At 39.0% G+C, this 27,808-nt stretch overlaps 2 protein-coding genes across 3 annotated transcripts in view; both read right to left on the bottom strand.

The window, feature by feature from the left end:
• LOC121368986 overlaps positions 1 to 6,747 on the bottom strand; it is a 31,670-nt gene extending 24,923 nt beyond the window's left edge. The window contains exons 1-2 of one of the 2 annotated variants that reach the window (XM_041493770.1): positions 6,616 to 6,747; positions 4,839 to 4,998 (exon numbers count right to left, since the gene is read on the bottom strand). In XM_041493770.1, the coding sequence (XP_041349704.1) occupies positions 4,839 to 4,998; positions 6,616 to 6,630 (175 nt within the window). In that variant the 5' untranslated portion in view covers positions 6,631 to 6,747. The remainder of the gene's footprint in view (positions 1 to 4,838; positions 4,999 to 6,615) is intronic. The other variant, XM_041493771.1, reaches the window with a different exon arrangement.
• Positions 6,748 to 12,910: 6,163 nt separating this feature from the next.
• LOC121392071 lies at positions 12,911 to 27,288 on the bottom strand. Its single transcript, XM_041523457.1, has 3 exons — positions 27,012 to 27,288; positions 20,390 to 22,343; positions 12,911 to 12,970 (listed from the first exon to the last, which is right to left on the bottom strand). The coding sequence occupies exons 1-2, from the start codon at positions 27,266 to 27,268 to the stop codon at positions 20,702 to 20,704; spliced, it is 1,899 nt and encodes a 632-aa protein (XP_041379391.1). The 5' UTR covers positions 27,269 to 27,288; the 3' UTR covers positions 12,911 to 12,970; positions 20,390 to 20,701.
• Between the last annotated feature and the right edge of the window lie 520 nt (positions 27,289 to 27,808).

Here is a 27,808-nt window from a genome sequence, read left to right as displayed (position 1 = left end):
ACAAAATGTGCGTTAACCGACGCATCCGGGCATTTATAACACATAGTAATAAGGTGACTACCAGTAATCACACTGAGTCTGAGTCCCTGGTATACAATAAAATATATAAAAACAAAACAGAAATCAAGAATGTCAACACATTATCATAACGTTCAACTTCGGGACAGGGCATCAGCGATTACATTGGATGTGCCCTTGATATGTTCAATGGTAATTGGGAATTCCTGCAGAAGAAGACTCCACCTCAAAACTCTCTGGTTGGTGGCTTTCATTCTGTGAATGAAGGTAAGCGGATTATGATCAGTAAAGACCACCACTTGATGCAATGCCGACTTCACGTAGATCTGAAAATGCTTCAGAGCTTGTACCATGGCCAAAGCTTCCTTCTCTATAGTGGAATAGTTCACCTGGTGTTTGTCAAACTTTTTGCAGAAGAAACTTACAGGATGGTCCAGTCCATTTTCGTCTTCCTGGAACAGCACAGCTCCAGCTCCCACGTTACTGGCATCCACAGCCAGTTTGAACGACATTCGGTAGTCTGGTGCTGCCATCACGGGAGACGAGGAGAGCATCTGCTTAGGACGGTTGAATGACTTCTTGCATTCATCTGACCACTGGAACTTCGTTTCCTTCTTTTTCAGTGTCGCACGTTTTCCAGGTTTTCTCCGATAGGCATGCTGTCGAATCGGTGTAGCGTTGGGTTCCAAGCGCACATCCTGGCTTAAGGTACTGGTAACCGTTGGAAGGTCCTGACAAATGGAAACATTGTCTTGTATCAACGTAGTCAACTTTGCTCGCTGGGGGCTCAAGTCTGCTAGAATCTGGTTGTTGGTTAATTTTCTCTCTGCAGTCTTGACGTCATCACAGGAAACTGAGTGACTCTCAATTTGGACCGGTAACTCTGGAACTATCGGCAGTCTGTCAAAATAACCTTTTAGCAAATTGATGTGACAATACCTACTTTTCCTAACCCTATCAGGAGTGTTTATCACATACCCTGTCTCATTAACCCGTTTGTGCACAACATAGGGCCCGAAATACCTGTTCTGCAATGAACCCCGTTTAATGGGAAAGTACAGCAGCACCTTATCCCCTGGTTTAAATTCCCGACTCCTAGCCTTCCTATCAAACACTGATTTTATTTTGCTCTGAGCATGGCTCAGTTGCTTCCTATCCTTTCTATCTCTAACTCTCTTATTCATTAATACTCCCTTGTCCACAGTTAACAAGGTAGTGCGAGCTGCCAACAAATTTGGATCAGCCCCTGCTCTAGAATTAACTCTTGTCTATTACAAGGTAAGTCCCCTCTATCAAACACAACTGGTTCATTTACCCTTTGCAGAAGGTCAACAGGTCCCACCACATTTAGTTCGTCAGTTGACTTATCTACCATTTTACTGACAACCTCATCCACTTCAATTTCATGGCTCACACACGTATCAGACAAATCACAAATATCCTCTGGGTCTGGTGTTACCCTTCTGGCCATAGCCCTAGTCTTTACACACGCAGGATATCTGATCTCATCAACCTCACTCTCTTCCATTGGAAAAGTCTGTATTTAATTAACAATAGGTCACATTTCGGCTGACAACACTGACTAGTCAAATCATTACCCAACAAAACTCCTATGTTTTCAACAGGTAAGTCCTTCACAACACCCATAATGACTGGTCCCGTCACAAACTTCGAACACAAGAAAACGTTATGTAACCGGACAACCATATTTTCTCCAGTAACCGAGGTTAAGGCCAAACTACGTCCTGTATCTGAATTCTCAATACTAGCTAAACACTCTGACGTTATCAGTGACTGACTACACCCGGTATCTCGATAGATTGATATTGCCTTAGGACTCAATTCTTGTTTTACATCACAAACCATACCAGTGGACACATACGGGTTTACTTTCTCTTCCATGGGACTAACCTTTAACTCTCTCGCTAATGGAGCTGACCTCACTAAACCGACCACTTGTGCATTATCGCGTTTCCTTTTAAAACAGTCCCCGACAAGATGATTATCCTATTTACAGTAACTGCAATGTGGACGAAAAGTTCGTGCACTGGCTGATAATGCAGGTTTATCCTTACTTTGCCCACCAGGTACATTCCTTGCCTGACTAGCTGACCAACTAGAAGACTCTCCCCGATAGTTACTTTCCCGGGGAAAACCTGGCTGAAATTTCTTCTTATCACCCTGTTGTAAAGAGCTACCCTGTACTGCCTGAGCTTTGTGTATTAACACGTAATCATCTGCCACTATGCCTGCCTCCTCTATGTTTTTGACATCACGATCCTCTAAATGAATACGTAAGCTAACTGGTAATCCATTTTTAATGTCCTGTAAGATCAACAACTCCCGTAACTCGGTATATGACTCTACCTGATGAGACACCACCCATTTATCAAACATTCCTGCCTTCTTAGCCACAAACTCACTATAAGACTGACCCTGCGTTTTTCTCAACTCGCTATACCGTAAACGATAATCCTCAGGTCGTAATTCATACGCCCTCAACACTGCCGCCTTAACTAGGTCGTACTGACTTGCTCGCTCATCACTCATTGAATTATAAGCTACACTAGCCTTCCCCTTAAACTTAGACTGCGGCCAATTTAGCTGCTTAGCGGCCCGTTCAAAAAGTTGGAAGAACATAACTACCTCCTGTTCGTCAAATACAGGCACTGATCTATAAGCCTCCGACATGTTAAAGCCATTTCCGGCTTCCCGTCTAACTGCTTCAGTATTCAACTTTAACTCATGTTCCACTTTTAATTTTGCTAACTGGAATTCTCTATCCCTATCTCTCTCTTCTCTCTCTCTCTCTCTCTCTCTCTCTCTCTCTCTCTCTCTCTCTCTCTCTCTCTCTCTCTCTCTCTCTCTCTCTCTCTATCTTATCTTTCTCTCTCTCTATCTTCTTTTTCTCTATCTCTATCTCTATCTCTCTCTTCTCTCTCTCTATCTAATGCACGTTCTTCTCTTTCGTACTCAAGCTTTTTAAAAGCTAATTGTTGTTCCACACTTAACTCAATTATCTCTATCTCTGGAACAATCTCACTGTCTTCCATAACAGGCCTATCACCAAAAACTTCCTGGATAATAATTGTCTTTATATCACCTAAGGTTTTAGCTGATGTTAAATCAATTTCTCGCTCACCCGCGATTTCAACTAATTCGGCCTTACGTGCTCACTTAATCTCCACTACACTGAGCGTAGGCCTATCCAGCAAATTCTTATCCATGTTTAGATATGACGCACTTATTATTAATTAATTTTCTAGTGAACAACGTTGCTACTTCTAGTTATTTGTAAAAATAATTTATAAAGCCCCCATTTACAAACAATACTTTTTTAAATATGCATGTCCCGTTTCAGATCCCGGACGACCCCCCAATTTTCACTCCTGTCACGGGGATCCTATAATACCCGTAACTGAATAAAACACGATTATCCAAATATCTCTCCTAACTGTATATCTATTAGATCTCTCTGTAACGGGCAGTTATACCCGCGTGGCTCGTCTCTAGGTATGATCACAGATACGATCTTATTTAAAGTATATATAATATAGCACGTTTAGTTCACTAGAAAACACAACAAAAACACAATACACTTTGGAATCTGTATTAACCTACGCTGACAAATGTACTGCCGCAGTAGTTAATTAACAACAACATATAATAACAACCCAGAACTGATCACTTAATTAGTTAATCTCTAGGTGTCTAGTTTACACAATATTCTAATCACTTCACCGTGACACAACACCCACTCGTGTGATAATTGAGAAACGCTTCCAGGGGAACTTAATTAATAAAGGAATTACAACTCTTTTCCTAACTGGTTAATTTTTAATTAACCCTTAACTACTCATTCAGTAACCTTGTAATACAGAATTAATACTGGTACCTATCACAATAAAGACAATAACCTACAGTTTACCTAGGTCCTCTACAACAGAGCAGAAATAATATTTACCAAGTCCAAACGGACGCGTTCCCTGGAAGCCTTCCAATATGTTTCTCCCTGATATCTCTAAAACCCTAGCTATTTATTATAAAATCCCAGTATCGCCTGGGGGTACATCGCGGCACCGAATACCTACAAGTGATATTTCCACAGCGACCAAGACGACAATTTTCCTTAGATGGCCAGACTTGCTGACGCCTAGTCGCCAAAATCATGGTCGTAAAAACCGCACTCGCGGAGGTATTACGTAACTACTGGCCACATGGCCTCCGCACCTAGTCTGGGTGTGTATTGGAAAGAGCACGACCACCGTCGCGCAGAGGTATTACGTAACAAAGTGCCCACCTGGGCTTAAGTGCATATTGGAACTGCAAACGGCCCTCTACAACAATTAATATCGCCACAGGCGAAAACAAATTTAAGAGCATGTTCCATCACAGAGAGAGAGAGAGAGAGAGGAGAGAGAGAGAGAGAGAGAGAGAGAGAGAGGAGAGAGAGAGAGAGATGGGTGGGTGGGTGATGGTGCACATAAGCAGGCACGGCAGAAACAAGTAGACACTGAAGGGGGTGACTGAGATTGGGGGTGGGGTGGGGGGTTGATCGACGACGCAAAGCAAAGTTTCTAGGGGGTTTGGGGTCGGACCACCCCCCGCAGAAGTAAATGGTCCGCTTTCAGAACTAAAACATACAGGTTTATACATATGGAGTTTCTGGTGGTGCAAAAACAAAATAGAAAAATGGTCCACTTGGTTCATATTCGAGACCCCCTTCCTCTCAGGTCCAGATCACGCTACGCCCCTGTAACTATGAAGTCATGTACACACATTTATCTATGACAACATTATATGCCGTAATAGTAACTAACAGGAACCTTGTTGAGGTGCTGGAGTTGACTCCTGGTGCTGGACGACTGTAGTCGGATGTTGACTGCCGTCTGCTGGGTGCTGGGCAGAGTTGTCAGGAAATGGAGTCGCGTCTGCACCCAGGACAAGACAAACGATCAGAACCGGAAGGATCATTTTGTTCTGACAAAAGAGGCATAATTTAAAGCTAAATCTAAGAATTATTGAACAAAACAATATATTCTAAATGAGAGAATACTAGTATGTAGGTATATTATTTATATATAATGTGGAGACAAAATACAAAAGTCACAGCCAACACATTTCTGGGCATTAGGTATTGAAAGGAGACAAAATACTAGTAGAACACAGTCACATCCAACATATTTTTGGGCATTAGGTATTGAAAGGAGACAAAATACTAGTAGAAAAAAGTCACAGCCAACACATTTCTGGGCATTAGGTATTGAAAGGAGACAAAATACTAGTAGAACACAGTCACATCCAACATATTTTTGGGCATTAGGTATTGAAAGGAGACAAAATACTAGTAGAAAAAAGTCACAGCCCACACATTTCTGGGCATTAGGTATTGAAAGGAGACAAAATACTAGTAGAACAAAGTCACAGCCAACACATTTCTGGGCATTAGGTATTGAAAGAAATGAATGAATGAATGATTGAATGTTTAACGACACCCCAGCACGAAAAATACATCGGCTATTGGGTGTCAAACTATGGTAATGCAAATAAATAAAGTGATGATCAACATCAATATAAAAATTCAAGATTTAAACAAAAACAGTGTAAAGAACTGCAAAAACACAAATATCACAGATAGATACTGAATTTTATTGTGCTGTATTGGCCATTCTCAAAGAAAATGTTACACCCCTGCACGACGATGAGGTTACAGCACGGGCAGGAGTAGGTATTGAAAGGAGACAAAGTACTATTAGAACAAAGTCACAGCCAACACATTTCTGGGCATTAGTTATTGAAAGGAGACAAAATACTAGTAGAAGAAAGTAACAGCCAACACATTTCTGGGCATTAGGTATTGAAAGGAGACAAAATATTAGTAGAAAAAGTCATAGCCAACACATTGCTGGGCATTAGGTATTGAAACAAATGCAAATTATATTGATACAAACAAATATATGAACGGGTCTAAAAATCTATATGTTCACTAAAATGGCTTTTAATACATGCATAATTTTGAAACGTTTGATTTATATGAACGTCCTAATCAATGATATTATCCCTATCTTTTACGAAAAGTAATTCTGAACTGACCACTCAAAATAGAACAACGCGACACATTCGTTTATAGTGATTAAATTTTTATATATAGTGCCAAACGTCAAAGTAAAAACAAAAGTAAAATATTTGGATAAGACATTTTGAATAGACAGACTTTTGATTTTGTAAACTGACTGAGTTGTTTCTAAGGTGGAGGTTTTACTAAAGACTGAGATGTTACTAAGCTTTAAAGTAAATAGCATTTTTAATGTGCAATGTTTTTTACCCTCTCTTATAAACATTAGACTTTAAAACAATTTTGCGTTTTATGTATTACTTACACACACTCTAAGGCAGTTTAATGCGTTATTCACTGGTGCTATTCATTGTTTTCAAAAGTATGGTGTCTCATGCTATAATACAGTTAGTAATAAGAAAAACATTTGAGGGAGATGATGAATCAGAAGAAGAAGAAAACAGACAAAGAAGAAGAAAAACAGAAGAAAAAGGCAGGAGGATGAAAAGAGAAGGAATTTTAAAAAGTGAAATAAAACCTACCAAGCTCCAGTGCATTGCATTCAGTCCGATGTGGCTTTAGCATAAACCAAATTCCGTTCAGAGCACACCGATTAGGTATATAATTGCCACAATTGTGACTGAATGACTTGCTATTATGTCCATTACATGCTGAGAAAATTATTTGTATTAACAGAAACGTATTTAGAATTATACTAGCAAAACATCTGAAGGCGTGAAGGGGGTGGGGGTGGGGGGAGGAGCAGTCGTACGTTTCTGTGGCTACAAGAGATTTGTCACTGATGCATGACTGACATTAGAATGTATTCTACATTTAAAGTGCAACTTCAATTCCACACTGAACTTGTGTTGGAATTTCTCCTAGAGACTGAATTTTATTCTAAATTTTAATTTGACCTACCTGTAATATTTGTATATTTCAGCACTGCAATTTACACTGCATATTTAATTTAATTTCGAAATATTAAATTAATGTTGGCCATTCATTCATGGACTTGACACACAATAGCCGTCCCCTGCGCGTGCTGTAACCTCACCGTGGTGCAGGGGTGTAACATTCTCTTTGAGAATGGCCAATACAGCACAAATTGAAGTTTAGAGTAAAATTCGGTGTCCGTAAAATTCTGTGATATTTGTATTTGTATTTTTGCACAGTTCTTTACACTGTTTTTGTTTAAACCTTGAATTTTTATATTGATGTTGATCGATGTTTTATTGCAGTCATCATCACCCAATAGCCGATATATTTTTCGTGCTGGGGTGTCGTTAAACATTCATTCATTCATTCATTCATTCATTCACAATAGCCGATGTCTTTTTCGTACTGGGGTGTCGTTAGACATTCATTCAGGAACATTTTAAACTGTCAGAACTGTTCCGATCATCGTGAGTCGTTGATGGCTCAGACATAATGTATATTTATGGCCAACATTATGTATTCTACTTTTCACAAACAAAATTGTATATAACACTAATTTCGTTATGTTTGAGAGAGAGAGAGAGAGAGAGAGAGAGAGAGAGAGAGAGAGAGAGAGAGAGAGAGAGAGAGAGAGAGAGAGAGAGAGAGAGAGAGAGAGAGGGGGGGAGAAGAAGAGAGAGAGAGAGAGAGAGAGAGAGAGAGAGAGAGAGGAGATTTCCTGGTGGCTCAGTCTTTACAGGATTTGTTTCACACCTAATTGTAACTGCGCACGAGCTGTGACAGATATAACTAGTAGGCACGTGCCCAGCATGTGCTTGTCATAGTTCGGATCAGCCAATTTGTTAATGTTTTTTTATGAATGGTGCATGGACATCAGTTTTAAACAGGGTCCATGGTCCATGTTTTGGATGATGTTTTGTTTATGGGCGCCCTGGAGCATCACACGGCTACAACGCGCTGCAAGCATTTTTAAAGTTGTTTCAAAGTGCTGGACTTTCGATCAAAGAGGAAAAACTATTTTTTCCACCACATGCATTACATTTTTGGGATTTAAGTTATTACACTAACGCAATGGTGATTTAAGTTAGACAAAATAGTAAAAATCAAAAACACACAACACATTATCTATACACATACAAACATGTATATATAATATATATAACACACAAAAACACACACAGACACACATAAATACATACATACATATATATATATATACGATAATATATATATAACATATATATATATATATATATATAAACATATATAATACATACATGACATACATATATACACGTGATTGTCAATCAGACTTTCGAAACAGGACAATGTGCACACAAATATTAGGGATACACACAATCCCCTAAAATCAAACAAAACTAAAAAACAAAAATCCCCTCCAAACAAAACAAAACATTAATAATTAAAAACTATAACAAAACCCTCAACAAGTCTGTTATATTATACGTGCTATGAAAACATTGCGCACTTGTTGACCCAACCTAGGTCAAAGGTACATTTTGTAATTCAGATGACATGTTTTCTCCCGTTTACTCAACTGTCACTACTCTTCTGTGGCGTAGAGAGTAGGGAGAGCACGGGGGAAATGCCCTTCCAATCAATCCTGTGTTTTTAAACTATTAAATTTTATACATACGTACGTACATACATACATACATACGCCAGTGCTACTCAAGTTAATGTTAGCCCGAATATTCTGCCGTTCAAGAGCTAGACGGACATTTGGACGGTTATGATCGGTCTCATCCGTCAGAGATGTACTGTAGAGCGAAAACACGGAACGGCAGCCTACCACCGGGCAGATTTCCTCTCTAACACTCGTTCCAGCCAGTGCACCACGACTGGTACATCAAATGCCGTGGTATGTGCTATCCTGTCTATGGGATGGTACATATAAAAGATCCTTTGATGCTAATCGAAAAGAGTAGCCCATGAAGTGGCGACTGCGGGTTTCATCCCTCAATATCTGTGTGGTCCTTAACCATATGTCCGACGACATATATCCGTAAATAAAATGTGTTGAGTGCGTCGTTAAATAAACCATTTTCCTCTCTAGCACCAACAATAACCTATGTTCGACGTTAAATACCATTACATTGATCATTTTGAAGTTCGCTGATAACAAATATTTGACATATTAACCACAAATACACACACTACAGGAAGAAACCCGTCAGCACCTACGTATTTAACCGGAGCATTATTGAAATGGGGGTATTGTCGGTTTACTTCCTGTAGTGTGTGTATTGTTGGTTAATATTTGTGAAATATTTGTTATCGGCGAACTCGAAAATGGTATTTAATGTCAAACATGCGGTTGTATTAAAGCGAGAATCTTTGACATTCCCTGTATTCGCTATACAGTTATCTCTAATGGTAGAGACCGATCAAAACTGTCCAAATGTCCATCTAGCTCTCGAATGGTGAATGGCAGAGTACTCGGGCTACTATTGGGAAAGTATACGAGATGGGGGGGGGGGGGAGAGAGGGGGGGGGCAAATCCCCATATTCGGGCAAAACCGATAGAGATATTCGGGCAAAATGAGCTTGCATAAAACCTTTTCACTATGTCCTTACATCATTCTACACTCATAATATTAGTTGTAATCCATGTAAAAAATGCTTAGTGGTTCGTTTACAGACCTTTATAGCCGTTTGAAAGTAATGCTAATGTGAATACATAGTGTTATCCACATTCGGACATTTCCGTTTTAATTCAGGCAAAACTCAGCCTGCACCCTTCACAAAAATGGGAGCCCGTATGCATGGCAAAGTGCCAGGGACATATTTGTACAGATCAAAACAAGTGCAGCTCGGACGGGTACTATGTGACAGCGTTTTGTTGCGTAAAGTTAATACTGTTATCTGTTATCAATAAGGGGCGGGATTTAGCTTAGTCGGTAAAGTCCTTAGGTCGTAGATCGAATATCCAAGGCGGATCTATTAGACTTTCTCCACGACTGATATATCAAAGGCCGTGGTGCCGGCATGTCTATGGCAAAGTGCATATACAAGATTCGTTTCGTTACTGCTCTCTGTGTCTCTGATACACACACACACACACACACACACACACACACACACACAGAGAGAGAGAGAGAGAGAGAGAGAGAGAGAGAGAGAGAGAGAGAGAGAGAGAGAGAGAGAGGAAGAGAGAGAGAGGTGATCGAAGATAGAACAAGAGAGAGAGAGAGAGAGAGAGAGAGAGAGAGAGAGGGGGGGGGGGGGGGGAGGGAGAGAGAGGGGGGGGGGGGGGGGGGGGGGGGGGGGGGGGGGGGGCGGGGGGGGGGGGGGGGGGGGGGGGGGGGGGGTCAATGGGGGGGGGGGGGTGGTTTGGTCCAACTATTTTGATAAAATGTAGCAGGTTTCTTCTGATGACTACGTGATTAATACATGCGCTCTAGGGTTGACGTTAAACAACAACAATAAAACGAATTCCCACCCTTTGATTATTCCCGATATATTAACGTTATTTTATTAAAGTATAAATTTTAAGCAGGCAGATTAAATTAAAATTGACACACTACTTAATAATATGTTATAACTGGTTCAACAAAGGCCATGGTTTGTGCTCTCCTGCCTGTGGGAAGCGCAAATAAAAGATCCCTTGCTACCTGTCGTAAAAGAGTAGCCTATGTGGCGACAGCGGGTTTCCTCTTAAAAAATCTGTGTGGTCCTTAACCATATGTCTGACGCCATATAACCGTAGGTAAATGTGTTGAGTGCGTCGTTAAATAAAAAACTTCTTCTTCTTCTAATAATATGTTAGCTCTAATTTTAACACTGTCGGCAACTTAATTTTCTTTTATATGACAATGTAAACACAATGCGTACTAGCAGCCGAAAATGGGAATTGATATGAGTTGAAGAAACCTTGACGTCAACACAAGATGTAATCCAACTCTGCTTAGTAAATACATATCTATGGGTGCATTAGGAAAGTAAAACATTTATCAAATTAGAGTGGACGTGAGATGAGAGAGAGAGAGAGAGAGAGAGAGAGAGAGAGAGAGAGAGAGAGAGAGAGAGAGAGAGAGAGAGAGAGAGAGAGAGAGGTCGACAGACCCAAAGGAACCGTGGGTGAGGGCTAGGGGACACCAGGCCCCCCACCTGAGTACAACAATGTACGTTTCCCTTTCATCCTACTCTATTTTAAACATATATATATCGTTCCTATGACCCAGGGTCATTGATACGCATCTCATATCAGAAGCCTTTGCACGACAGGACATTATAAACTTCCTTGTTGGGCAACTTTTAGTTTCACCTGTTCGAGAGACATTATTAGACTCTCCCTGTCTGGTTTATTGCTACTATGGCCGGTCTATCGATTACGCAGACAAGAACAGACATCGAACAGATAGGTTTTGACGTTGTTCTTACCACGGATTCTCCCAAGTCGAGACTAATGTATTACATCAGTTGTGTGTCCTCAACCCTGAACATGGGCGGAGAGGCCATCATACGACGTCTAAGGGACTACAAAAACATGGATACCTTGTCCGAGGCCGAGACGGACCAGCTGCTAATCTACTGCTTTCTCTTGTCTCCAGATGTCCTGTTAGACAAATGCATATTCTCCAATGATGCTATGTGTGGGGACTACGACAATGAATTCTTTGCAGTGAGCACTGTCCAAACCAAGTTCCAGTTGGCAAGCGAGGTTGTTATTGGCAGCAAGAGAAGAAAGGTCGCTAAAATTATGTTCTTCAAGAACTGCTGGATAATGGAGAACTACCACAAACCGCTGGAATACTACCAGGATCGATTTAATGAACTGCGGCAAAAATCATTTGAGCTGCAGCTGCAGTTACTGCAATCGAGAAGCGGGGACAAAACATGTGTCATTCTATAAACAACTGTAATACTCATAACAGCAGAACAGAAACTATAACGGGCCGTCGTCATCAAACAACAACATGCATCATGTCATCATTTAAAAGCGACAAGACGTTCTCGGTCTGAAGCTGGAAAAGCATCACCATTAATTATATTATCACATTATTTACTAATGCACAATGCAAACGTGTGTTATCGCCATGCCCGGTTATCGTCAAATGACTTAATGCAACACACACGTCTGTAGGCATATAATTTAATATATTGTACCATAAGGCAGCGGGGAAAAACACCTTGCTTTTGAGCGCTGAATAAAGAAGAATACATTTTTTTTTTATGAACAACTATAGCTAAAGGATATGGACACATGGTGCACGACAGTATGAAAATTATCGTAGGTGATCTATCTTGAATGGACGTGTACTGAAATGAAATTATACTCCAGAATGCAGTTTTAAATAGGACCGAAAGGTTCCGATGTCAACTTCATCGTCAACTTTATTATCATAGTCAAACATACTCATTTTAAACGTCGAACAGTAACCATTCAGTAGTCGACCATTTCCAGTAGCTGGTTATCTGGGTCAAACAAAAATCCAGAAATCAGTGAATAACTATCCATCAGTCGGAGAACATTGACAATCAAAGAATAGTGATCAACAGTCCAGTACCGCGGTATCAGAATACACCGAGGAGACGGTCATTACACAAACAGATAATTCGGACATTTAACAATCCACAAATCGGACAAAAATAATAATTTAAAAAGTGAAAAATAAAAATTTGGCAATCAGCCTGTAACAAACCAATAGCGGGACATTGAAAATGAAGCACGGCGAGATAACAAAAGTATTTTGATCGGTGATCATCACACAATTCAATATTAATTCAGTGGACTGAGACAAGAACAGGAATTGGGACATTAAACAATACAGCAATGGAGGATGAATAGAAGGCTACATATGCGTGTATTTGTTAGAATGGTTTTTGATTTTAAAAACAATTGCTTGAATACTTACCTATAGTTGTTTTCAGTATTTTGTGTTACATCCGTTAAATCCAAGATGGCGAGGGGGTCGGAATTTTCTGAATTACGGACTGAAAAGGTAAAACGTATGTGTTTATGGACACCTCGGCACATTTTAACCACAATTTGGTGTCTAGCATGATTATTTAATCTCTTTGTCTAGAGATAGTTAAAACAGTTAAAGTTTGTTTTGTTTAATGACGCCAATACATCACATTGATTTATTCATCATCGGCTATTGGGTGTCAAAGAAGTGATAATTTTGACATAGTCTTAGAGAGGAAAAAACCGCTATATTTTTCCATTAGTAAAAAGGGGTCTTTTATATGCACTATCCCATAGACATGATAGCACATATCACGGCCTTTGATATACCAGTCGTGGTGCACTGACTAGAACGAAAAGTAGCCCAGATGATCCACCGACAGAGATAGAGAGGAAATCTGCTACCGCCATATTATATATAGACTACTCTTACTGCAGAAAGCATCAAGGCATATTTTCCAATAAAGAGGACAGTACACTCCACGGCATTTGTTGCACCTATTTTGGAGCACAGGCTGGGTGCGGTGAGTTACCAGTATGTCAAAGGCGATCGATCCTGCTCTACATCCCATCTCTTGACGCGCGGTCGGTCTGGGATCGATCCCCGTCGATGTGCTCATTTGTCTATTTAATCGTTCCAGCCAGTGCATCACGACTGATGTATCAAAGCCTGTGGTACGTGGGATGGTGCATATAAAAGATTCCCTGCTACTACATGTATCGGGTTTCCTCTCTAAAGCTATATGTCAAAATTACCATATGTTTGACATCCAATAGACGATAGTTAATAATTTAAATTAAACTTTAAGATTACTCATGTAGTGGTCCCCCTCTCATCCGCACCCATGATGCTGTATAGACTATTAAAATGTTTCGTCTTTTTTAAAACAAATGATTTATCAGAAACGTTGGAATGATATCTGGAGTGTGTGTGTGTGTGTGTGTGTGTGGGGGGGGGGGGGGGGGGACAAGCCACATTTGTATCTTTATTTATACAGAGTAGACAAAAAAACTGGCCTGTTTATACTATGTCTCGTGGTACATCTGTGCAGACCAGTTCCCAGAAATGTTCGGAATATGATATTGTTCGACGAACATCGACATAAAAAATAGTTTAAAGCTGAAGATGACCATTCTGTAATACAGTCTCCCATATTATATTTTGGTAGTTTGTTTTGCAGTCTGATTGTGTTAGGAGGTGGGACAATTACCTTCAGTTGCGCAACCCACCCTCCCATTGTAACACCAATGCTATTGCATTGCATCCAATAAGTTCCCCAAAACGACATGAGACATCAGATTGATGGAAGCAGCGTTACTGTCTACTACATACCTGTAGAGTCATCTCACTGGTAATGCTGGCCGTAGAAGAATATTTTGGAGAAAACAAAAACCCTGCCATACGCAACCCAAATGGTTACTCCATTTTTAACCAAGTCAATTAAATCTTCTAAAAACTTTATCTGGTTGTGAGACCCAACTGACAACCAAATATAAGTCTGAACCTTCCTCAGAAATATGTAACAAAAAATAATAAGTGCGAAACAAAAGTCCTTTGCGTGGTTACAATACATTCCCCTCCAAATGGTTTATAATGCTAATTAAAATAATCAGTAAACAAAACATTATTGCATGCGTCAAATATATCTTTATTGCTATGGTATCAACAGGTAGGTAATATAACCTATTATAAACACACAGGATAAAAGGAAAGCCGGATCTAACATTCAGTGGTCATTAGAAGCAGATATGAAATTGTTTTTAAGCTGAAAATGAGTTAGTTTTTGTTTAAGGACACCTCTGGAGCACACTAATTAATTAATCAGGGGCTAACGGATTTCAAACATTTGGTGATTCTGACACTAAGGCTTCTGTGGAAGTCCGCTAAATGATTCCATTAACAGCAAGGGATATATCGTAATCAGAGACGGATCGGGGGGGGGGGGGGGGGGGGTTCAGGGGCTCGCCCCCCTAAATTTTGCGATAGTTATAATTTTATTATATATTAATTTTCAATTTTTGTACGATCCCCCTCCAAACCGCCCTCAAAGTTCCCTTGGCATTCCACCTCATATCACTGCCCCCCCCCCCCCCCATGGATTTTCTGGATCCGCCACTGATAATTATGTATTTTCTACACATACATCACTACGGCCTTCAGTATGCCAGTCGCGGAGCAATGTTTGGAACGGGACAAAATCGAATGGGTCCACGGAGTACTTTCAGAGCTATGACCCAAACACCTAAGGTGACCGCTCTACTGACTGAGTTAAATCCTGCCCCTGAAAATTATTGTTATGCAAATCTAAAATAGAAATCAAAAGCCAATGGTCCAGTGAAGACATATATGTAAATAAGACAGCAGTTTGGATTTCTTTAATAGGCCATAGCTTAAAACAATATCACTGATATATAGAGGATTCGTTACGAGTGTTTTTTTAATATGAAAAATATCAATCCAGTCTACGTTAATCGGTATTTGTCGAGACTCTTCCGACACAAGAAGTTTATTTTTTAACGATACCACTAGAGCACATTGATTTATTAAACATCGGCTATTGGATGTCAAACATATGGTCATTTTGACACAGTCATAGAGAGGAAACCCGCTACATTTTTTCATCAGTAACAAGGGATCTTTTATATGAACCATCCCACAGACAGGATAATACATACCACGGGCTTTGATATACCAGTCAGCACTGGCTGGAACGAGAAATAGCTCAATGGATCGATCCTAAACCGACCGCGCATCAAGCGAGCGCTTTACCACTGGGCTACGTCCCGCCCTCTGCCGAGACAAATACCGATTAACTAGACGAGTTAATATGTTACGTATTAAAAAACAAAACCACGAGTAGCGAATCCTTTTTATTCTATAAAACTTCTAAATTAACATTTCCATTCGATATTTAGTAAATCACAGTACTAAAGTCGCCGCCATCGGTAATATGACGTCATCACGATTAGCACAAATTAGTTTGACGTTTAACTAAATCTTACGAAAACGTTACCTCGGGTAGACAGGTCTTGTTGGTTTGTAACCAAATGACTAATTGACAACAGCACATTATTACCCAGAGACCTTGCAAATTTGCATACACCTTTAATTGGGTTAATACACTAAGTTATCACATGGATTTATGACATGGATATTATGGGTAAGTTATAGGATAAATCACAATATCATTTACATACCACTGAGGGGCCATGATGTTTATAACAATACCATACGTATTCTAATGGAAAATTTTGTTATAAATCCTTATAGTTAACAACGAAACACAGTGATTTTATCCCTATTCTAATACTACACCTATTAGAAGTATCTGTAAGCAGTTTTATTGTGTTTTTATTAAAGAAATCCCACAAATATTAAAAACCTAATTATCTATTCTCCTTACTTACGATATTCAATGAAAACGCTTATAGTAAGTAAAAGTATGACGTAATTGTTTGGGTTTTTTTTTCGTTCTCTTCACATGACGTCACTGACTTAGGAGCGAACCAAAGGCATTTATTGGTATTCTAGTCTGTGTTTTGAACATGATTTATTGTAATACAGGATACACTAAAAGAAATATTTTCGTTGGCTGTTAATTTCTGCTGCAAGACATATGGATATGATTGGATTTTACAGTTGTGAGCGGTGTTTCAATCTCGTATTGAATTATTTCGAGGAATTCGCCTGGTATAATTTTGTACAAAATCCACGTTGATGGAGTAGGTCTACAAGTTTATATAACTGTTGCCAACCTCGTCTTCTTTATCAATTTTATTGTCCCAAAAAGTATGTTCTAAACAAAAATAAGTTACTTCAGATTATGATATAATTATTTATGATGAACCTGCTTGCACCCTTTTGAGAACACAAACTAGAAGAGCAGACCACAAGACACATGTTGGTGACTGCTGCGATCGATCAGTGACAGGGCCTTACTTGGGTGGGTGCACGTTGATTGCTGCTAACGACGTGTTAAAAGTTACCATGGCACGAAATAATAACAAAATAGTAAAAATAACATCATTTTCATCTGAAGTTAGTAGCTAATTTGTTTTTAACATTACTTATATGGACGTTTAAATATAATGAAAGACGCGGAATTAATATACTAACGAAAACACCCCACATGACGCTAAGTGACAGCATATCGGACGAGTTCTCGGAATTTTGTGGTGTTAAATCCTGGTTTCCCATGACAGTGTACGTCTATCGTCCAATTTATCACGAAAATTAACCAATGGAAAAAAGTCTTATATGAAAGTTGTATTAGAATACACGTTATTTATTTATGAGTCGACCGATTTATAATTTGCATACAAAAATGGTAGTTTTTTTTTGTTAGTTCCAAAACAATTTTACTTTTCTTCTTACGTGAAACCAAACTGAAATTATTGACAGAAAACAGTTTTATAGAATGATGGGACGGACTATAGTATGTCATGACTGTAAGCAATATCTCATGTATTCTTATGGAAGACTGATTTCAAAATATCATACACATTCCTCATGTTTTTAAAACTGTAATACAAATAACCCATGGTTAGATTACAATATTATATGTTTTCCTCTGGTAGAAAAATATAATAAACTTACGTTGATGTCGGTCTGGAAAAAAACCCCATCGAGATCAACTGACTCTTTTGAGTAGTAAAAAAAAACTTGGAAGAATAATATACCTGAGTTACCAGGAGGCGATTTGTACATATTGTGAAATATGTATTCAGATGTCACACAGTCTGGTTATTCATTAAGGTTAGTTCCAAAAACCCAGTTGTACAAAAATTGTTTCATAGTTGGGGGTGGTGGTGGTGGTGGGTGGGAATGGAATGGGCGGGGGAGGGGGAGTGCAGTGGGGGTTATATAACAATTAATTTTCGAGTATTCTTTATGGTCTACTACACACCAACGGTCTAGCAATTGCAGAATTCGTTTGTTGCGTAATATTTGATCATGATGAATGTGTTTAAAACATGCCCTGATATGAAAAGTAAAGTTTGTTTTATTTAACGACGCCACTACAGCACGTTGATTGTTTATCTTATCATCGGCTATTGGACGTCAAACATATGGTCATTCTGACACGGTTTTTTTTAGAGGAAACCCGCTGTCGCCACATAGGCTACTCTTTTACGACAGGCAGCAAGGGATATTTTATTTGCGCTTCCCACAGGTAGGATAGCACAAACCATGGCCTTTGTTGAACCAGTTATGGATCACTGATCGGTGCAAGTGGTTTACACCTACCCATTGAGCCTTGCGGAGCACTCACTCAGGGTTTGGAGTCGGTATCTGGATAAAAAATCCCATGCCTCGACTGGGATCCGAACCCAGTTTCTACCAGCCTGTAGTCCGATGGCCTAACCACGACGCCACCGAGGTCGGTGCCCTGATATGAAAGCCATACTAATATTATAATTTATAGGATTTATACAGACTTTTTCGGAAATAACAAAAATGTTCTATTTCTATGTGTTACGTGCAAAAACATTGGTTATATATTAAAGCAAAACACCAAATACCCCCCCCCCCAAAAAAAAAAAAAAACACAAAAAAAAACCCCGAACACCCCCCCCCAAAAAAAACAACAACAACAACAACAACAACCCAAAACAAACAACAACAACAACAAAAACAACAACCCAAAAACAGCAACAAAATCCCAACAAAACAAACAACACAAAAAAAAAAAGAAGCAGCAAAATACCACCCACCTCCATTTAACAGTACATATCTACCAAATCTGAATGACAAAAACTGTATTCATTGACCAAAATTGTATATCCGCACAAGGTAGGATCGAAAGGACGTTTTAGGCAAAAGTCGTGATTGCTTCCATGGTCCACTATCAGGTGCTCGTCCTTAGGAGAACCGCCACTCCCCTGCTGGGAGATCTGTAACAGCTGGTCGATATCGACATTAGTGTCCGTAAATGTCATGTGAATTACATTTTTGAATGTATGATTACTACAAATTCTTCTGTCACCCCATAACCCCAAGCCAGGTGAATTATATTTCAGAGTGTATGATCACTACAAATTCGTCTGTCACCCTAGAACTGAAAGTGATGAGAATTATATTTCAGAGTGTATGATCACTACAGATTCGTCTGTCACCCTAGAACTCAAAGTGATGAGAATTATATTTCAGAGTGTATGATTACTACAAATTCGTCTGTCACCCTAGAACTCAAAGTGATGAGAATTATATTTCAGAGTGTATGATCACTACAAATTCGTCTGTCACCCTAGAACTCGAAGTGATGAGAATTATATTTCTGAGTTTATGATCACTACAAATTCGTCTGTGACCCTAGAACTCAAAGTGATGTGAATTATATTTCAGAGTGTATGATCACTACAAATTCGTCTGTCACCCTAGAACTCAAAGTGATGTGAATTATATTTCAGAGTGTATGATCACTACAAATTCGTCTGTCACCCTAGAACTCAAAGTGATGAGAATTATATTTCTGAGTTTATGATCACTACAAATTCGTCTGTGACCCTAGAACTCAAAGTGATGTGAATTATATTTCAGAGTGTATGATCACTACAAATTCGTCTGTCACCCTAGAACTCAAAGTGATGTGAATTATATTTCAGAGTGTATGATCACTACAAATTCGTCTGTCACCCTAGAACTCAAAGTGATGAGAATTATATTTCTGAGTTTATGATCACTACAAATTCGTCTGTGACCCTAGAACTCAAAGTGATGTGAATTATATTTCTGAGTACATGATAATTACTATCTAGAGACGAGTCAAGGCTCATGTCACACAGTCTGATTATTCATTAGGGTTAGTTCCAAAAACCCAATTGTACAAAAATTGTTTCATAATTAGGGTTTGGGGGGTGGGTGGGTGAGAGTGGGGTGGGGGTAGGGGTAGGGGTGGGAGTGCGGTGGGTGTTATATAACAATTAATTCTCCAGTATTCTGTTTGTTTCCTCAGTCTGCGAACATTGTTACTTAATGGTCTGCTACACACCAACGGTCTAGCAGTTAAAGAATTCGTTTGTGGCGTAATATTTGATCATGATGTATGCATTTAACAACTGCCCATACTAATATTATAATGTCATAGGATTTATAGACTGAAGATTGAACTCGACCATATGGAGTACACTCTTCAATTTTACTTATCCACTACACCTTTCAAGTCTAAGAAACCTTCATTAAAACTATTGTTTTTCTAAAAACAAAAGCCCCACTGTATTTCTATGTGTTACTTGCAAAAACATTGGTTATATATTAAACAAAACACCAAATCCAAAACAACAAAACAAAAAACAATAACAACATAATCCCAACAAAACAAACAAACAAACAACACACACACAAAAAAGAAAAAGAAAAGAAGAAGAAGCAAAATGCCACCTACCCCATTCATTAAACCGTACATATCTACCAAATCTCAATGACAAAAACCGTATTCCTTTACCAAACTTGTATATCCGCACAAGGTAGAGTCGAAAGGACGTTTTAGGCAAAGTCGTGATTGCTTCCATGGTCCACTATCAGGTGTTCGTCCTTAGAAGGACCGCCACTCCCTGCTGGGAGATCTGTAACAGCTGGTCGATATCGACATTCTTTGTTACGTTGCTTGAGATTGAATGATGCCTTAATGTGGTGAACACACATCATGGATTTGTAATGTTATAGGATCTATACAGACCGAAGATAATACTCGGTCGGCTGAAGTAAACTCGTTCGCTCTTTAACCCTGCACTCCTTAATTGTTTGTTACATAATTTTATATGTCAGGTCTAACAGACCTAGTCGACATTCTTGGCAATGTTGCATGCGACTGAACGATGCCTTGATGTTGTAATTTTGTAGGGTCTATATATACTGAAGTTTGAAATGAATCAGCTAGAGTAAACCCTCCATTCCTTAATTGTCCATTACACCTTTCTGGTCCAACAGACCTAGCCGACGTCGACATTCTTGGTAATGTTGCATGCAACTTAATGCGGCTGCCATCTGGTGAAGCCACTTCGTGGCCTTGTAATGTCACAGGATCTATATAGTCTGAAGAGTGAACTCGGTCGGCTGGAGAACATTCCTCAAACCTTAATGTTCCATTAAACCGTGGAGGTCTACCAGACACTGTCAATCTAGACATGCTTGGTAATTCTGAATACGGTTTACATTCGCTCTGACATAAATGATCTTCATCGTCAGGCTGGGTATTTATCGAGGTCTTGTGCTCCGCTGCTCTTTGCTCTCGAGCTTTCAATGGCAGTGGTACAACATTACAACTCTGTGTTCTAAGAGAACTAGTTGATGTTGCTACATTTGATGATGCTGTTTGTGTTTGAAAGACACCTTGATCTGGCCGACCTGTATCACGGCCTTGTAACACAATAGGGTCTATAGGGATTGAAGACTGGACTTGGTCAGCTGATGAACGCTGTTCAATCATGAATTTCTCGTTCAGGCGCTTCATATGTCTTGCTGGACTACTCAATGTCAACACGCCTGGTAATGTTGCCTGCGTTTTACATATGTCCTGAACTGAACAACCTGAATTGTGATGGCGCAACACCACAAAGCGCATACATGCTGACGTTTCGTTAAGATTAGCTAGCCTTAACTGTTGGCGCCTCGATGGTCCTTCACACCTCGCTGGTGTCGAACCATTTGCTACTGTTGCTCGTGATTTAAAATCGACCCGATCAGAAATATCACATTCTGATGTCACAGGATGGATATGCATTGAGGAAACACTGTGATCAACTGTTGATAACGCTGGACGCGGGCGTAAACGTCTGAGACAACCAGATGATGCCCATATATTTGGTATTGTTGGTTGAGCTTTAAATTCGTCCTGGTTAAAAACGGTTGCATCATCACCTAGTGATGCTACAGGCTGGATGCACTTTGAGCATGCGTCATTATCAGCTGTTCTTTGATCTTGAATGTCTGATGGCACATTACAACTTAAAGGTGCAAGATAACCAGATGATGTCGACACATTTGACTGCCTTGCTTGATGAATACACATTGAGGATACGTCTGGTGTAGCTGTTGATAATGTTGGATGCGTTAGAGAGAAGCTGTGGTTTTGTGGACCTACAGCATGACCTAAAACTCTAAGATCACCAGACGTCAACATATTTGACGGCCTTGCTTGATGGATATACATTGAGGATAAGTCGGGTGCACCTGTTGATAATGTTCGACGTGTTTGAGAAACGCTCTGGTTTTGTGGACCTATATCATGACCTAACGCTGATGTCGCCATATTTGATTGTCTTGCTGGCGTTTCAAACGGTCGCTGACCAGAAACACTTGTGTTAATTTCGTCAATCTCCGCATACGTGTGTGACGTCAAGGTTCCGCTCGACAACGGCTCTTGTTCGGCTGTTTCCTGATTTTTTCGCTCTTTCCTTCTGTAATAAAAGTACCAGACACCAGATTATAACAGATATGTAACAGAATTAAGCTCAGTTGTAAGGCATCCGCTCTTAGTGTATTAGATCGTAGATCATAACCTTCATCGGTAACCTCTGAAACAGGACTTCACTAATACTATTAAAAGTGCATGGTATGTGACTCCTGTGCGCCTAGAAACGACCTACTGCTTTTAACTGAAACGAGTATCGTGTTCGACCGCACGGTTCTTCTCTCATACTTCACCGTCTTCGCCGTGGTCAAAATTATATTTTAAAGAGACATTCCTGAGTTTGCCCAGACTTTAAGATGTTATCGACTAATAGAGACTTTTTAATGATCGTAATTACATATCAAATATATTTTTCTGCATAAAATGTTAGTGGCTGTATATTAAATGTGTTTCTGATCGTTCTAATATATGTACTAGGTTAAATTTCATCGTATTTCCTGAAATATAGTTTTTTCGTACGTATGAAATTATTTGAAGACAAAATCCAGTTTGGGCTTCATCCAAATATTAAGACGACCAAAAACACGTTGAATATATAGAAACTGATACTCTAAACAAGAAAATATATTTAATATGTAAGTTTAATCGTAGAAATATTATATTCGTTGGAAACATCTTACAATGCAGCAAACTCAGGAATGTCCCTTTAAAGGGACTGTTTTGAGTTTGTTGCCATTTTGACATTTCAACGACTAAAATTACGTATGTTAAATATATCTTGTTTAGAATATCAGTGTCTGTATATGCAATGTCTTTCTAGTCGTCCTAATGTTTGAACTACGAAATGAAATATATTACGACATAAAATGAACTTTGGACTACCATAAACAGTAGGGCGACCAGAAACGCAAACAAAATCCCCAAATATACAGACACTGATATTCTTAAAAAATATATAATTAAAGAAACATTCCTGAGTTTGCTGCATTGTAAGATGTCTGTATATTCAATATGTTTCTGGTCGTCTTAATATTTGTAGGAAGCTCAAACTGGATTTTATCTTCAAATAATTTAGAATGTACGAAAAACAAATATTTTAGGAAATAAAATGAAATTTAACCTAGTACAAATATTAGAATGATCAGAAACACATTTAATATACAGTCACTAATATTTTATGCAAAAAAATATATTTGATATGTAATTAAAAATCTCTGTTAGTTGATAACATCTTAAAAACTGCAGCAAACTCAGAAATATCCCTTTAATGTTTAAATTGATTAGATTTAAGGCTCTGCTGGTCAGTAACAGTTTACCAATGGCAGAAAACTCAGACAGCCTCTTTAATAAAATAATAAACTTTAAATAAACACCACAGAATTGCCTGTGAAAGTTAAAAGTTGTTTTACTTAACGACACCAATAAAGCACTTTGAATAATTAAAACGTTACAGTTTTTTTTGTTTAACGACAGCACTGGAACACAGTGATTTATTAATCATCGGCTATTAGATGTCACATATTTCGTAATTTGGACATATAATCATAGAGTGGAAACCCGCTACATTTTCCCCATTAGTATCAAGGAATCTTTTGTATTCACCATTCCACAGACAGGATACCATGACCGACCTTTGATATCAGTCGTAGAATGAGAAATAGCCCAATGGGCTCACCGACGGGGATCGATCCTAGACCGACCGCGCCCTGTTTGAATATTATTCACTGGCTTTTGGGTGTCAAACATTTGGTAATTCTGATAGTCTTCAGAGGAAGGCTACAATGTTCCATTAGCAGCAATAATGAGTGCGTCATTAGCCCTATTGCAATTTATAAATTGCTGTATATTAATACCAAATTGTTACATTAGTTTCGAAACAAATGTTTGACAGCACACTTTCTCAACTACGATTAATTGGCTTCCATTCATTTGGAAGACCCTGTAGCTCGTGTTACACACCAAAATGTCGTAGTTTAAAATGTGCTGATGATTTATTTTTATTTTGTTTAACATCACTAGTGCACATTGATTTACTATTAATCGGCTATTGGATGTCAAATATTTAGCAAGTTTGACAAAGTCTTAGAGAGGATAAGGTTTTTTTTTGTTTAACGACATCACTAGAGCACATTGATTTATTAATCATCGGCTATTGGATGTCAAACATATGGTGATTTTGACACAGTCACAGAGATGAAACCCGCTACATTTACTCATTAGCAGCAAGGGATCTTTTATATGCACCATCCCACAGACAGGATAGCACATACCACGGCCTTTGGTATACCAGTCGTGGTGCACTGGCTAGATCGAGAATCTTAGAAAGGCAGCCCGCTATATTTTTCCATTAGTAACAAGCGATCTTTTATATGCATCATCCCACAGACAAGGTAGTACATATCACGGACTTTGATATACTAGTATACTTTGAAATAGTCCAATGGGCCCACTGACGGGTAGTGTTCCTAGACCGACCGCGCATCTAGCGAGCGCTTTACGACTGGGCTACATGATGATGGAGTCGTAATATAAATATTGCAGTCTTTTTCCTAAAACAAAAAGTTGTTTTCTTTTTTAGAGTATTTAATGACAGTCATTACAATTTACTAAATAAGATTAAAATTAACTGATTACTTCCAAACAACTTTGAGCAAGTAGCAGCACTATTTCAATGGATTTATCGTGGACTCAAGCATAAATGCCTTTTTGTGAAGGTTTACCTCCAAAGGTAACTATCAAAAAGGATGGAAGGAAGGAATGTTTTACTTAACGTCTCACTCAACACATTTTAATTACTGTTATATGACGTCGGAAATATACACAAAGAGAGAGAGGACACCCGCTGCCGCCACACAATGGGCTACTCTTAGCAATTAGCACAAATGGATCTTTTATGTGCAGCATCCCAGTGGTAAAGCGCTCGCTTGATGCGCGGTCGGTTTGAGATCGATCCCCGTCGGTGGGCCTATTGCGCTATTTCTCGTTCCAGCCAGTGCTCCACAACTGGTATACCAAAGGTCGTGGTATGTAGTATTCTGTCTGTGGGATGGTGCATATAAAAGATCCCTTGCTGCTAATCTCAATATCTGTGGTTTCCTTAACCATATGTCTGACGCTATATAACCGTAAATAAAATGTGTTGAGTGCGTCGTTAAATAAAACATTTCCTTCCTTCCATACCACTGAAAGGATAGTACATATACCCTTTATGACTCTAGTTGCTGAATACTGACTGGAACGAGAAATAGCCCAAAATGGGCCCACCGACAAAGATTTACCCTAGACTGACCGCGCATCAGGCGAGCGCTTTACTACTGGGCTACGTCCTGCCCCGAGTTGTAGCTATAGCTAAAACGTTATGTTTTATTGTTACCAAAATATAAACTATATGAATGAAATATATATATATATACACACAAGCATTCTGAGAGTACTGCTAAAACTGTGAAAAATAGATAAATTGCCATGAAAGTCAAACTTGATATGTAACAGAACATAGTAAAGCTATACATAAAATTTCAGCTCGATATTTTGAGTCATTGCAAAAGAAAAGATAAGTTTGTTTTGTTTAACGACATTAGAGCACATTAATTAATATTCCGCTATTGGATGTCAAACATTGGTAATTATGAAACACAATCATCAGAGTAAACCTGCTACATTTTCCCATTAGCAGCAAGGGATATTTTATATGAACTTTCTCACAGACAGGAAAGCTCATACCACGGCATTTGACCAGTTGGGTGTACTGGTTGGAACGAGAGAATGAATGAATGAATGAATGAATGTTTAACGACACCCCAGCACGAAAAATACATCGGCTATTGGGTGTCAAACTATGGTAATGCAAATAAATAAAGTGATGATCAACATCAATATAAAAATTCAAGGTTTAAACAAAAACAGTGTAAAGAACTGTGCCAAAAATACAAATACAAATATCACAGAATTTTACGGACACCGAATTTTACTCTAAACTTCAATTTGTGCTGTATTGGCCATTCTCAAAGAGAATGTTACACCCCTGCACCACGGTGAGGTTACAGCACGCGCAGGGGGAACGAGAGAAAAAACAATCAGCTGAATGGATCCACCTTGGTGGTGTGATCCTGCGACACTCAACTAACTGAGCTAAATCCCCTCCCCTGCAAAAGAAAGTCGGGAAAACAAATTTTTGTATCTCCTAAGTTCAAGGGCCATAACTCTCTGTCAAAATAGATAAATCAGCATGAAAGTCAAACTTGAACTGTAACAGTACATAATAAAGCTATATACACAATTTCAGCTCAATATCTCCAGGCATTGTGAAAATAAAAAACGTCTGGAAAACTAATATGTGGAACAGACGGACGGACATGCAGATAGACAGACAGAGAGACAGAAGGACGGAGATGAAACCTATAGTCACCTTCGATTGGACAAGTAGGGGATTAATAAATAAAAACAGTTTTTCTTTAACAAATTACCATCAATGTGTATAAATGAAGTTTCTTTTTAATACGGGAATGAAGGTAAAATACTGGATAAACGAAGGTAGGCAGTATACATGTATAATTATATTTACTTTTTATAAATATATTGCGGACATATGCAGAAGATGGATGCATAAACATTCATTAACGTTCGTTTTACAGATAATAAAATGTTTATGAGTACTGAAATACTATGCAGAAAAACAATAATTATACTAATTGGTCAAGCTAGACATACGTACGTGTGTAATACATAGATGTATTTCGCTAGACAGCTGAATAATAATACGACGAACACCGCGATAATTGTAGCCATCAGCATAACAACGGGCTTATTCAATGATATAGTAGATTCACTCTGCATAACGTCCGGAACACCTTCTACTGGTGTTTTACTGGAAGGTCTGTGCGCCCTCTGCGTAACTTCCGGAACACCTCCCACTGGTGTTTTACTGGAAGCTATATGTGTACTCTGCGTAACATCCCGCACATTATCCATTACAGGTGTAGGATTTGTTATTTTTTCACTGAAACGTTGCACCATGCCCGATGTGACATTAAGAATAACCACTGAAAATAAAGCAAACGGCACTCTGAAATGTCAGTTGTAACGAGTAAATGAACATTCCGCGGCTGTTCGTTTATTCTGGAGATACTCCGGTTACCACTAATACACCTAGACAATTTATAAAACTTTAAAAAGTGTGGAACAGAAGCAGGCCCAAAAATATTTTAAAATGTCGGTCTTTGGTCTTTCCAAAGTTCCAGAATTGATGCTGCGATGCGGCTTTTTTAGGTTAAGCATACACGTCCTCCTCATCTGCTTTGGTCCATCCTCAATGACAATGGTGTACCTTTCTTTGCCTTGGTACCCTAAATATTTTCCGTTACATTTTCCATATAGCCAAGGCAATTTTTATGACTTCGACTTTGGTCGCACATGTTTTTAAAACAAGCCATGCTACTCAATCAGAAGCAAGAAATTAAAGACAGCGAATGGCCCAAGACAGCTAATGGTCCAAGACAGCTAACGGTCCAA

Source organism: Gigantopelta aegis, chromosome 3 (assembly GCF_016097555.1).
Source record: "Gigantopelta aegis isolate Gae_Host chromosome 3, Gae_host_genome, whole genome shotgun sequence".
NCBI lineage: Eukaryota > Metazoa > Mollusca > Gastropoda > Neomphalida > Peltospiridae > Gigantopelta > Gigantopelta aegis.
This window is presented reverse-complemented; position numbering and strand designations above follow the sequence as displayed.

Bases quoted from the DNA above. Each gene is read 5' to 3' on its own strand.
- LOC121392071 (XM_041523457.1), bottom strand. From the start codon at position 27,268: ATGGATAATGTGCGGGATGTTACGCAGAGTACACATATAGCTTCCAGT. The intron at 22,344-27,011 runs GTACGTATGTCT...CTTTTATTACAG, and splicing joins TACATCTATGTATTACACAC to AAGGAAAGAGCGAAAAAATC.